The sequence below is a fragment of the Maniola hyperantus genome, chromosome 9, assembly GCF_902806685.2.
Source record: "Maniola hyperantus chromosome 9, iAphHyp1.2, whole genome shotgun sequence".
Classification (NCBI taxonomy): Eukaryota; Metazoa; Arthropoda; class Insecta; order Lepidoptera; family Nymphalidae; genus Maniola; species Maniola hyperantus.
Genome location: NC_048544.1, coordinates 3,398,273 through 3,411,570, shown reverse-complemented (window position 1 = coordinate 3,411,570; position 13,298 = coordinate 3,398,273). Strand labels below are relative to the sequence as shown.

Sequence of the window (13,298 nt, the reverse complement as noted above, 5' to 3'; positions counted from 1 at the left end):
CCCTCACTAAGCGAGCGTTTTGACGTTTGATAAAAAGTCGCTGATTTGACTAGTAGTCTTAATCCCCATTTATATCAACAACCTTAGCGTTTGATTTAATCCATTGCATACAAATTCATAAACCAGTAAGCGCCTAAAACTAACTAGTCCTTTATGCTATCTATGTCTGTGTTTCTACCAAAACTCTTTAAAAAACGTATATAAGCTAGTTTTCAATAATGTTCATACCAATAAACTGGCACACTTCTCTAAGCAATATCTTCACGTTCATGGCTTCATCATATTTCGCAGTATCTTTTGGCTGGGAGCTTAGGCATATTTCTAGTGTGTCTAGAACTATCACCAAACTGTCATGGTACCCCTTCTCTGGCTCCGTCTGCGGACGGTTCGGACATAACACTGTTGGTTGATACTAAAAAAAAGTGTGTTGTTAAATTCTTTTCTGGAGAAGACTCTTTTTCATCACATTTCTTCTTTTTCCGAACAAAAATTTTTGTTAAGTGAAACAGCAGTTATTTAAAACTTAAATTTTATTTTTATTTTATTTTTTATTTTATTTTATTTTATTTAAAAGAAATAGGTTCGAATGAAATTTATAAATCAACTAAATTTTTTATTAATTTACTGATGAGCTAGTTTCTTTTAACTCATAATATTATTATCAATGGTAAGTGATGATGTATTGTACAGTACGCTGCAAAAAGTAATGTACATCTGCCTTTAGAATAACATTTCTGTGTGTTGTAGAGCATTGTCTCTGTCAGTCATACCTATATGATGTTTTGTCGGTCTCAACTACAGGGACAACGCTCTACAAATCTAGGGTTCTGTACCTCAAAATTAAAAACGGAACCCTTAATAGGATCACTTTGTTGTATACATGTTTAGCAGTGGGAGGGCGGGTGGTGCATTGCGCATGCTGCATATTTCACCATACAGATTCGAACTGTTTCAGCGAATTATAGCAAATTAAGCTTTTGGTTCATAGTATAAAAGCTGTAACACTTACCAGTTCATTAACTCTCTGTAGGATTTTCGTCAGGCCAGCGATGACAAGTGAGAAGCGGTGTCGACTGATTTGTACCAGACATGCTTTACACTGTTCCTCATTTATGCGGGAGTGAAGATTCTGAGCTCCTGTTTTGTATGGCAACTGAAAAATATTCGTAATCGTCATCATAAGCTATCGCCGGCCCACTACCACGGTATGATAATATTACCGTGCCATTACTGAGCACGGGTCTCCTCTCAGACTGAGAAGGATGCAGGCCATAGTCCATCACACTGGCCAAGTGCAGATTGGCGACTTCACACATTGTTGAGAACATTATGGAGAACTCTGTCACAATGTTTCCCCTCATCATTAAAGCAAATGATATTTCAGTAATTAAAACGCACATAACTCCGAAATGTTAGGGTTCATGCCTGAGATCGATAAGCTATTTACCACACACCACAAGAAATACATAATCATATAAAACTATATTTGTTTTAAATAAATAAGTATGTTATTGTTACCCTTTTGGGTGGGTCTATATTTCTTTCTATAATTAATAAAATTAATAATACGATACTTACTTGTTCCTCAAATCGTGCAATAAGTGAGGTAGCCCATTCTCCAGGTTTCTGTGTACCCATTTTTTGTATAATTTGTGTTTTTATAAGTAAATAATAAAAAATACAAGACTATTAATGCGATTCCTTCGATTTACGCTCATTCATTTTTTCACATTTTTATTGAATGGGGACTAGCTAGGGCTGTGCCGCCGCCCGCCGTGCTCACAGCTCATTGCTCAATCAATCGATTTTTTCACATAGATAAATAACCTGAAACTCGAATAGTCCGTCAGAACATAAATATTTTAATGCAGTCTGTGCGTTAATTTAAAAAATTCTCTTGACAGTTGACAACATTGACAATTCTTGACAAGACATTGACAAATGTTGTGTTTTGTGAAGAGTGTCGCCGATTCCGAATTAATTAATGCAAAAAATCGTAATATTAATTGAGATTCCTGTTAAAATTGCATTAGAAATCATCTACATTTAATATGATGGTAAGTTTTATAAAGTTAAGTTATACCCATTCCGTTTAAATGTTGTTAAAAGCTCTTTCTTTCCAAACCGGGGGGCGTATCCTGAAAACCTTAATTCCACGGATTTCTCTTAAAAATCCCGATCATTTCCAGCCTATTTACAGATACACATTGGTTTCAACTCATTTTTTTTGTATTAGATTGTTAATTACAGTAATAATAAGGCTGATATAATGAATATAGGTATAGTTATTAAGCTGAAAATCATTGACGTGGTAACTAATTTTGTTTTCTTACGAAATTGAGACTTGCTGTTTACTTTGATAATAACAATAGGCTTGATACGTGATAGCCTATTATTTTAAATGATTCATAATGCTCAAAAAATTAACATATAGTCCATCGAGGCAATTGAAACTACCGGGAAAATGCGATCATTCTAATTATCTTCATAACATCAATTAATTTCCCCCGGTAGTTGCAATTGCCTCGCTGTAACTTAGTGCTATATAAATTTGTTTTTTCAACAATAGCTTTTTAGAGTAGATTGAGACAGTTTCAGTAAAGATGTACCTATACCTCTAACCTATACTGAGTTATTTGACGCGGAGGCACATCAGATTATTAAATCTATAATATTAAAGGAAAAGTGACTAACTGACTGACTGGCTGATCTATCAACACACAGCTCAAACTACTGGACAGATCGGGCGGAAAATTTGCCTTGCAGATAGCTATTATTTTAGCTATAGGATTTTTGAAAATTCAACCCCTAAGGGGGTGAAAAAGGGGTTTGAAATTTGCGTAGTCCACGCGGACGAAGTCGCGGGCATAAGCTAGTTTAATATAATATCGAATATTTTCAAAACAGAACTTTAATAAATTTGTTAAATTGATTTTAAAAAATCCAATTGCACATTTAAAACAACAAAGCTTCCCTGTATTTGTCTATAATTTTTTTACAGTAATTGAAAAGTAGTGGTGTAGACAGTTTAATTTTTTTCCAGGACTGTGTCGAAGAAAGTAATAATGATCCTCTGTCATCTGTACAACCACTGTCATCCCCGTCTAGCGGCGATATCAAAGTTGACAAGAAGAAACCCAGTGAAAATGTCTCCCTCGCTGATAACAGCTTATTGGTATGGTTTTAGGATTCCATAGTAAAATGAAATTAAAAAAATTGCCTTTATTCTCTGATCTACTTATACAGATAACATATATATAACAGTATTACTAATTTCCTATTATTTAATTATTCTATCTTACTTCATATTTTATTCTAAAAAAATTGGCTGCACCAGCACTAATTTGTGGGTCTAGTTGTCCTCTTTGGACATAGGCCTCTTCTAGAATTCACCATTTTTCTCTGTCTAGCGCTGATCTGGTAGGTCATCTTCCCGTCTCCTTTGTACATGTGTATACCTAATAGTTTTTTGACTTATCATGCAAAATGTCGAAAAAATACGACTGTAGTACGGAACCCTTGGTGTGTGAGTCAGACTCACACTTGGGCAGTTTTTATATAATATTACTATGATTTTTTCCGAGAAAATAGTTGCTTGTAGAGACTTCATATTTTTAGCCTGTAATTCTATTGATTTTATATTTCTGTCGTAGGTGGATATATCCGATGCCCTGAGTGAGAAAGAGAAGGTAAAGTTCACAGTGCACACAAAGACAACTCTGCCAGAGTTCCAGAAGTCAGAGTTCTTTGTAGTGCGCCAGCATGAGGAGTTTGTGTGGCTCCATGACAGATATGAAGAGAATGAAGAGTACGCCGGGTATATTGTGAGTTGGATTTGATCTGATTTTTGGCAGGCTCCTGCATTTTTCTGTACTCCTGTTACTCAAGTTATATTCAGTGTGATGTAAGTCCCGCAAATTGATAATGCGCGTGGCCGCCATTTTAGAGACGTCAGCCCTAGTCTGGAGTTTCGAGCTGATAGTATATTTTTATTTCGGCTGACATCAAAATGACGTCATTTCGATGTTAATGAGACATGGTTCCAGCGCATTAGCAATTTGCGGGACTTATATCAAAATAATTTTCGTTATTCACACAGATTCCACCGGCGCCTCCTAGGCCGGACTTTGATGCGTCGCGTGAGAAGTTGCAAAGGCTTGGCGAGGGCGAGGGAGCTCTCACACGCGAGGAATTCCTCAAAATGAAGGAGGAGCTTGAAGAGTAAGTTTTTCGCCTTTTCTCTTTCTCCCTTTTGTCGGAGTGAACTAGAGTAAGTGAGTTTATCAACATCCTGCAAACTGTGTGCCACTAGGGTTGAAACATAGCTGTAATTACTATTTGTTGAATCAAAAAACTTGTAGTTAGTGAATATTTTATTTATTTTAGTACACACTAGTGTTGTGTTCTGTCTTTCTTCTTTCTGGGCAGATATCCACTCTTTAATTTTCGTCTATTGTGTGTGCTCTTTTTAACCAACTTACAAAAAAGTTACACCGATGTTTTCGAGGTTTCTGGACAGATTTGAAATTATTTTCTTTTGTTATGCATTGTTGAGTAAGTTTATCTCCTGTCATACTAGAGTATGTGCCATATGAGAAGTTTTTTGTTTGATCTACATTACAAAATTCAAAAACGAAACAAAATACTTAGTTATAAAACATCTAAAGCAATGCAAGTGTAACTTTTTTTGTAAATTTTACGAAATAGATTTAATTTGTATATTTTTGTATAGGGAATATCTAGCAACATTTAAAAAGACAGTTGCAATGCACGAGGTGTTTCTACAACGTCTAGCAGCACACCCCGTGTTCAGGGGCGATGCTCATTTGCGGGTATTCCTGGAGTATGAGCAGGACTTGTGCGCTAAGCCTAGGGGGAAGATGGACCTCATTGGGGGATTGGTGAGTTATTATGTTCTACTCCATTAAATAGAGTATCAAGTGTAATTATTATATTGAAAGAGTAGGTATTAAAAGAAGAATAAAATGTAATTAGCAAATAAGAAACTTGTACATATAAATAGGTAGGTATAAGAATTAAGAATTAACAAAGGTAAGAAAATATGTATATTTATATTATATAAGATAAAAAAAGTGTAATGATATATTTAATTTTTGTCAGTAAGTTTTTTGAACTTCCAAAGGAGGAGGTTCTTAATTTTTATTTCTAGTTACACTGATTTCTTCTAGATTTGTGGACCAATTTGAACGAAAAAAAAACTGTTGAGTAAAAAAATGCATTAAAAAACTAGAAAACATGCGATGCTGGCTGCTGGCTCCAGAAACAAAAATTGTTTTTATACTTTGTAGTGGCTTAAAATAATTTTTATGAAGGATATAATACACATCTCACAACCGGCTTTACTCACGTGTTTAGTCAACGTTAGCTGAGTTTGATAGTTGGATGGGTTCGAAACTAGTCGGGCTACGCGTCGACTAAACACGTGAGTAAAGCCGGTTGGGAGATATGTATATTGTAAATCACTCACGATAGTTTAAACGCTAAAAGCCCATGAGTAGAATATCTACTCGTGTGCTAAAAGGATGTAATAGATTATATTTATGATAGAAAAATTTAATTCTCAGATGCGTTCAATGACTACAACGACAGATGAGATCTACCTGGGTGCTACCGTGCGCGATGTCAACGATTTCTTCGAGCAAGAGACTGCTTTTCTACAGGAGTACTACTCTCACCTCAAGGAAGCTGTTACCAAGGTGGACCGCATGACTTCCAAGCACAAGGGTAAGTTGCCCTAACAATGTGGAATGTATTCTATTATAACAATACATTGCGACAAGGCTCTCTTGGCACTTAAATGACATTTACAGGGGGGCGCTGTTGGAGAACAAAGGCTTAGACTATTTAAACAAGAACAAAGGGGGACACTTTACGGCAATGTTAGTTCCGATTTTCGCCACGCGCCAAAAGAGCCTTGTCGCACTGTATATATAGCATAGCCAACGAGAGATTGCGTTTTTGATATCTGTCAGTTACCTACAAAATAATATTTTGTGCTCTCTTGCACACATTACTTTGATATCTAACAACGAAACGTTAAAAACGCAATCTCTGTGGGTCAACTTCGTAAAACCTGCATCAATCATTATAGCAATCTCAATTGTTGTGATTGGTTGAATTTGTGCGACAATTATTGTTCTTGTTGCAACAATGTCAACCAATCAGAGGTAATTGCGATTGTGACATTGTAGCTGTTATTATACCGCAATCGAGCAGCTGTGATACGCGCAGAGACAGACAGCAGAGTGACATTAATGGACCTCTGTTTTTACCCTTGGGTATGGAGCCCTAACAGCCCTATTATGTTTTTAACTTGATCAATGTTTTGACAGAGGTGGCGGACTCTCACATTAAGCTGTCGTCCTGCATCACGCAACTGGCGACGCGGGAACAACCCGCCACCGAGAGATTCCTCACCAGGGCTGCCGAGACCTTTGACAAGTGCAGGGTGAGCTTTGTCCTTTTTTTACACTGTACTGTAGTATCATCCCACCCGTCGCCGGATCAGTACTTCGTCCGCGAGGACTACACAAATTTCAAACCCCTATTTCACTTAGGGGTTGAATTTTCAAAAATCCCTTCTTAGCAGATATCTACGTCATAATAGCTATCTGCATGCCAAATTTCAGCCCGATCCGTCCAGTAGTTTGAGCTGTGCGTTGATAGATCAGTCAGTATACCTTTTCCTTTTATATATTTCAATAATATTCAACTTTTGCATTTCTATGACCTACATTGCGCAACACACCAAGGGGCTATATAGGCACCTTGCAGCATAAGGGGCGCACCTGTCAATTATAATCCGGGTATCTTTAAAACAAGAGTGAATAGGCACTTTCTAGGCAAACGCGTCTCATCTTAGGCCACATCATCACTTTCCATCAGGTGTAATCATGGTCAATCGTGCGCCTATAACGTATTAAAAAAAATAAAACCTTTAAAGTTTCAATCCTAATTAAATTTAATACAAGTAAAAACTATGATTTTGCTCTTGTAGAAAATCGAAGGGCGCATGGCATCGGACCAGGACCTGAAGTTGGCCGACACCCTCCGCTACTACATGCGGGACACGCACGCCGCTAAAGCCGTGCTGGTCAGGCGACTTAGGTATGACAACTTCCATCATCATGATCAACCCATCACCGGCTCACTACAGAGCACGGGTCTCCTCTCAGAGTGAGAAGGGTTTTGGCCATAGTCTACCAGCGTGGTAGACTATGGCCAAAACCCATGGAGGCCATGTGCGGATTGGTAGACTTCACACACCTTTGAGAACATTATGGAGAACTCTCAGGCATGCAGGTTTCCTCACGATGTTTTCCTTCACCGTTAAAGCAAGTGATATTTAATGATTTAAAACGCACATAACTCCGAAAAGTTAGAGGTGCATGCCCGGGATCGAACCCCCGACCTCCGATTAGAAGGCGGACGTCCTAACCACTAGGCTATAACAGCTTATATGACAACTTTATTGCGTACTTACTAGATGACCGGCGGGGTGATTATGAATCTCGCGACAGGCGTAAATCTCGCGATCATTGCTGTCAAACGTCACACGTAACAGCGGCTATAGAGCAGACAGCAATCGAGCTCTAGTTCACCCTCTATCGGACAATCTATGAACTGTTGCATTGATACTGCTGTCGCGTTGCTGTCGCTACTGCAACGTTTTACGTATTCCGCCCGCCATCCCGGCTTTGTTGGGAGGTTGCAATTGAAATCACGTCATGCATTGCCAGACATTTAGTATCGTGGCAACGGCCTGCCAGACCCCTTTAAAGTTAAAAAAAAGTTTGTAGTTTCTTACATAGTTAGTCGTTGGCTTATATTAGGGAAAGCCTCTTTGGCTTGCCCGCAGTCTGTTGCATTTACAGTGTCCCCTTTGTTCTTGTTTGAATGTTCTAAGCCTTTGTTCTCCAACAGCGCCCCCCTGTCAATGTCATTCAAGTGCCAATATGAGTCTTTTTTATTTTTATTATTCGTTTATTAGTAATCAACAGAGATACAGACAATATAATTTTACATAATATCAGACTGAAAATAAGGCCAAATAGGATTACAATTTTGTTTAACAGATTACTTAAATAGTTATTAATTATAAATTTATAACAGTATGTTTGAAGAGACCAAAAAATTTAAGCAAGCTTTACAATATAATAATATGAAATAAATGTCAATTAACTAGTAAAAATACCTATTAGGTGATTCACAACATATGCATGTGTGTGTGTGTGTGTCTGTGTGTGTTTTTGGGTGTGTGTTTGTGTGTGGACGTTATAAATGGGAATTTTCTTTTTCAGATGCCTAGCGGCATACGAAGCTGCCAATAGGAATCTGGAACGAGCTCGGGCAAAGAATAAAGATGTACACGCCGTGAGTTGTCTTATTTGTTTAATAAATATATAATATAATATTATTATTTCATACCGTGTAATATACACTTCAGATAACACTCATAAGAAACACTGGCAATTAATAAATATAATCTTTCCTACACGTTTTTTCACTAAATAAACACATCACTTCAAGCGTGGATCCCTCCCTCTATTAGAGTTTTTAGTTCCATCAACAAAATAGACTGTCTTTCTTCATCTTTGATTGGTCAGTTGATTTGATATGGAACGCAGAACTCGGAACTCTAAATGCAATCACCACAAAAATCACAGTCGTTATTTTATGACCAACATGCAAATCATAACATGCCTTCTTTCTTTAATAAATTCATTTATCACTCGAGGTTCCAAATTTAATATTTATCTAAGGCCGCGGATACACCTGTAAGTTACTAACGCAAGAAGCTTACATGATTAACTTACGACAAATTTACTAATGTAAACACGGTTATAAGTATATTTACCTTAGTAAATTTACTGTGAACAGTTGTCAATTAATTACGTATGCTACTTTTTTTTTAAGAATATTAGCCAAGTTAATTACTGACTAATATTCCCCTTTCCCCTCCAATAAAGCGTAAAACTTGTGCTAGGAGTAGGTACGACAATAGTGCAACGGGTGGGATTTCAACCGGCGACCTTTCGGTTTTCAGTTCACTCCTTTAACCGTTGAGCTATCGAGGCTCTTATATGAGTAAAACTTAAAGGTGTAATCGCGGCCTAATTAATAACACTTGATTTTGTTTTTTGCTCACCCTCAGCCAATGGAGGTTCAAGAGGTAAATGCATGTTTTTGATATAATTCACTGTACTATGCATTTCAAACATAAAGATCATCGTCATAAAGGCACCATCTCCACGGACGAGAGAATCGCGCAGAGTCTCGCCGTGCGACCAAATCCGATACAACTCAATCCTGTAACCTAATCAGAAAAACATTCTTCAACGTCACCAAGAAAAGGTTTTTAAAAATGTCTACGAATTATATATATCAGACGAGTGCTGGAGTATTCATTTCAGGTCTGGAATCCATATTTCGTTAAGGATATAGAACTATTGGAAAGTGTACAGAGGCGAGTCACAAAGATGCCTAGGGAACTGAAAAATCTTCCATATGAACAAAGACTTACAAAGCTTGGACTCTAAGGTCCGGATCCTTCTTACCACGCACATGCAAACTGTGGAACCAACTCCCATCGGCGGTGTTCCCACTAGATTACAACATGGGGTTATTCAAGGGGCGAACCAACAAATTCCTAAAAGGCCGGCAACGCATCGGCGGTTCCTCTGGTGCTGCAAATGTTCATGGGCGGCGGTAATCACTTTAACATCAGGTGACCTGCCTGCTCGTTTGCTTTTGCTATCTCTATTAAAAACAAAAAAAAAGTCCGTCCTACTGGTCGGACCCGTCGTGATTCCGTCCTGATTCGTCGTGATGAGATGGCGCCTTGTTTATTTTGTATCATAAATATCAAAATATGAAATGTCATCAGGCGGAACAAGCGCAAGCGGATGCCTGCGCCCGTTTCGAGCAACTCTCGGCGCGAGCCCGTGAGGAGTTATTGGACTTCCGCACTCGACGCGTCGCCGCTTTCAAAAAGAGGTTAGTATCATTTTAGTAGATACTAATAGGTACAGCGAAATATTGTCTTGGACTGTAGTAATAGAATGACGCGTTCTTTTGTATAGCGGTAGTTTATGGGGCTAGAATTCAATAATTTTAAAAAGTCATGATTTTATTCATTTTCACCGGAACTATTTTTGTTATGCTGGTATCATTATTTTTTAAGTTTAACATTTCTAGCTGTCATTTGGTCTCTGAGATTTAAAAATAGTCTATACAGAAAAATCGTAACGCGATAGTAAATCATTAAAATTGTACAATAATAGAGAAATTTTTGTTCACAGTTTAATTGACCTAGCGGAATTAGAAATCAAGCACGCGCGCGCCCAGCAGGAACTGTTCAGAAAATCTTTGCAAGTGTTGAGGGAATGTCAGTAAAATATTTCGTTGTAGCTATTGGTATAGAAGGAGTATAGGTATATGTTAAAGGTGAACGTTCACAGGTTTAATAAATACGAGCCGGTTTAAATTCGATTCGCTCGGAAAAAAAAAATCTCCCTTAAAACTAGCATTTGAAAATGTATGTAGTCATACGAGGCTTTCATCATCATCAACCGATAGACGTCCACTGCTGGACACAGGTCGCTTGTAGGGACTTCCACACGCCACGGTCTTGCGCCGCCTGAATCCAGCGGCTCCCTGCGACTCGTCTGATGTCGTCCGTCCACCTAGTGGGGGGTCTTCCAAAACTGCGTCTTCCGGTGCGAGGTCGCCATTCCAGCACCTTGAGACCCCAACGTCTACCGGTTTTACGAACTATGTGCCCTACTGCCCATTGCCACTTCAGCTTCGCAACCCGTGCGATCTGTGCCAAAATGATACAAAATTATATTAGGTAAAATTATATTACCAAATCTCCGCTGGCCGTCCGTCTGTCTGTCAGCGGTCTGTAACTCGTGAACCATTTTACATAGGTAATTGAAATTTTCACAGAATGTGTATTTGTATTGCAGCAATGACAAAAAATAATAAAAATTTCAAAATTGTCTAAGAAAAAAAAGTTTTATTTCTTGTAAAATGGCACAAAACCTTTCGTGTGCGAGTCCGACTCGCCCAGTTTTTTTCGTTTTTACGTATTCTTAAGCCGAGATCTATAGAGCGCACTTGGACTTTGCTCAGACTTAAGATTGAGACGAGACAGATTTATGTGAGGGATATAGCTCTGTCTCGTTTTATTCCGTCTTAAGTCTAAGCCAAGTCAGAGTGCGCTCTATAGATCTCACCCTTACAGTTGTTGAACGTTCACCCTTATAAAAGAATGACTAAATAAAACTAAAGACTAAACTTTTAATTCCATTAGTCTTCATTTAGTTCAGTGTATTGTTCTGTATATTTAGTGTTATTGATTTGTGTATTTGAAGGAAAAGGGAAACTTAAGTCCAAAGGAACGTTAAGCTAGATTTCCACTATGCAAGTGACTTGCATGCAAGTTGCATTACCAGGTGGTCCCATAATGAACTGCGGGGTGATTCGCTAACTCAGTGTCCCAACACTGAATGATAGTCACTGAGCTCATTTGACATTAGTTGGTTTTACATTGCTGCATAATTGTTCGTAAAAACCTTCAATAGATTAAAAATAAATTCAAATAAGCTCGGTGGATATCATTAATCGTTGGGCACTGAATTAGCGAATCACCATACAGGTGGTCCGGTCCCATAATGAACTGCGGGTGATTCGCTAACTCAGTGTCTATCACTGAATCGTTGCCATAGAGGTTGGTTGGTTTTACATTGCTGCTTAACTGGGTGATAATAAAATATTTTTTCGTAGAAAACCTTCAACGGATTAAAAAATGAGATCGGTGGCTATTATTCAGTGTTAGACACTGAGTTAGCGAATCACCCCGCTGCACAAGGTTAGCGCGGGAGTTGTGCGGGTGTGCGGGGCGTTCCGTCCTCGATTGTCATTTCAACCTGTCGCGTACTATATGTATTTCCTTAAGGTAATTTTTCGGTGCGGTTAATTATGAATAGTTTTTAGTATTAAATTAGCTTATACTTGTGACTTCGTCCGCGTGGACCACAAAAATTTCAAACCCCTATTTTCCCTCTTAGCGGTTGAAATTCCAAAACTCCTTAGCGGATGTCTACGTCATAATAGCTATCTGCATGTCAAATTTCAGCGCGATCCGTCCAGTAGTTTGAACTGTGCGTTGATAGATCAGTCAATCAGTCTGTCAGCTTTTCCTTTTATGTATATAAAAAAGATAAGAAAATTTAAAAAATTTGAGATTTGTTAAGCCCGCTACACACGATCGTTTAAAATGCTTCAATAGCCCACATACCTATTTCAGACTTTCGTTTCAAGAAAACCCCTACTATCGTGTGATTAATAGATAGGGGTCATGGCTCTCAAAAATGAGGAATATGACGCAAAGAAAGGAGATAATAATATGAGCCTTTGCGTCTGAAGAATTTCTATCCGGTAGTTGACAACTAGTCAAATCAGTAACTTTTTATCAAACGTCAAAACGCGCGCTTAGTATGCGAGATTCTATGAAATTCCGGTATGTGACGTCACAATTATCTGATGTCTTTTTTTACTTTAATCGATAATTTAAAATGGTTATCACACATACAACTAATAAAGGGTTTTTAATAAGGGGATTATTATGTATTTAATAATCTCTGAGAAATAATTTATTTTTAACATAGTCAAATCTGTGTTACCTGCATCATGAGTCATGCAGGTCGCTCATAGTTAGCGTGGCTATACGTTAGCTGTGAATTCGCGCTAAAATTAGAGTGCTAGGATAACCTATAAAAAATAGGTATACCTAAACTTTTTTTTGCTCACGCAGTTCATTTATTTTCTTTGAATGCATTGGTTAATCTTAGTTTGTAAGGTACATAAGTAGTTTTCCAGTTTTTGTTATGAATATTTACTTGTTTTGGCTATGCATATGAGAAGTTTTGTATGAACGTTGTATTGTTTTTTTAATGTGAAAATGTAATATAAAATATACAAACTATATTATTGTACTTTTGTCGTTTTATTTGTATAAAATATACTGTTTCTCTGAGACGCCTCGTGAGGTAGGCCTGGCGTGGGTTGCGGGACGGTGTACGCGGCAGAAAGTAATGTACATCAACCTTTAGAAGGAGATAGCAGATTTGTAGAGCGTTGGCTCTGTCGTTAAGACCGACAAAATGTTATATAGGTATGAGTGACGGAGACAACGCTCTACAAAGCCGAAATGACGATTACCATCCCACCCTCGAGGATGCCACCTCGATTGCCATCATCAAGTACAGTTA

At 38.0% G+C, this 13,298-nt stretch overlaps 2 protein-coding genes across 13 annotated transcripts in view; one reads left to right on the top strand and one right to left on the bottom strand.

The window, feature by feature from the left end:
• Positions 1 to 1,765, bottom strand: part of Nf1 (neurofibromin 1) — a 58,180-nt gene extending 56,415 nt beyond the window's left edge. For 6 of the 11 annotated variants that reach the window (XM_069500967.1, XM_069500968.1, XM_069500973.1 and 3 more), the window contains exons 1-3: positions 1,579 to 1,765; positions 1,010 to 1,153; positions 229 to 412 (exon numbers count right to left, since the gene is read on the bottom strand). In XM_069500967.1, the coding sequence (XP_069357068.1) occupies positions 229 to 412; positions 1,010 to 1,153; positions 1,579 to 1,638 (388 nt within the window). In that variant the 5' untranslated portion in view covers positions 1,639 to 1,765. The remainder of the gene's footprint in view (positions 1 to 228; positions 413 to 1,009; positions 1,154 to 1,578) is intronic. The other 5 variants (XM_069500974.1, XM_069500976.1, XM_069500972.1 and 2 more) reach the window with 1 other exon arrangement.
• A 156-nt stretch (positions 1,766 to 1,921) lies between these two features.
• Snx6 (sorting nexin 6) lies at positions 1,922 to 13,022 on the top strand. Of its 2 annotated transcripts, XM_034971815.2 has the most exons (12): positions 1,922 to 2,057; positions 3,044 to 3,175; positions 3,654 to 3,824; positions 4,100 to 4,221; positions 4,733 to 4,901; positions 5,586 to 5,745; positions 6,354 to 6,469; positions 7,019 to 7,128; positions 8,322 to 8,394; positions 9,176 to 9,193; positions 9,908 to 10,017; positions 10,323 to 13,022. In XM_034971815.2, exons 1-12 carry the CDS (start codon positions 2,052 to 2,054, stop codon positions 10,414 to 10,416), a joined length of 1,281 nt encoding a protein of 426 aa, XP_034827706.1. In that variant the 5' UTR covers positions 1,922 to 2,051; the 3' UTR covers positions 10,417 to 13,022. The 2 variants fall into 2 exon arrangements, with proteins under 2 accessions (XP_034827706.1, XP_034827707.1); XM_034971816.2 differs by lacking the exon at positions 9,176 to 9,193.
• Positions 13,023 to 13,298: the final 276 nt, after the last annotated feature.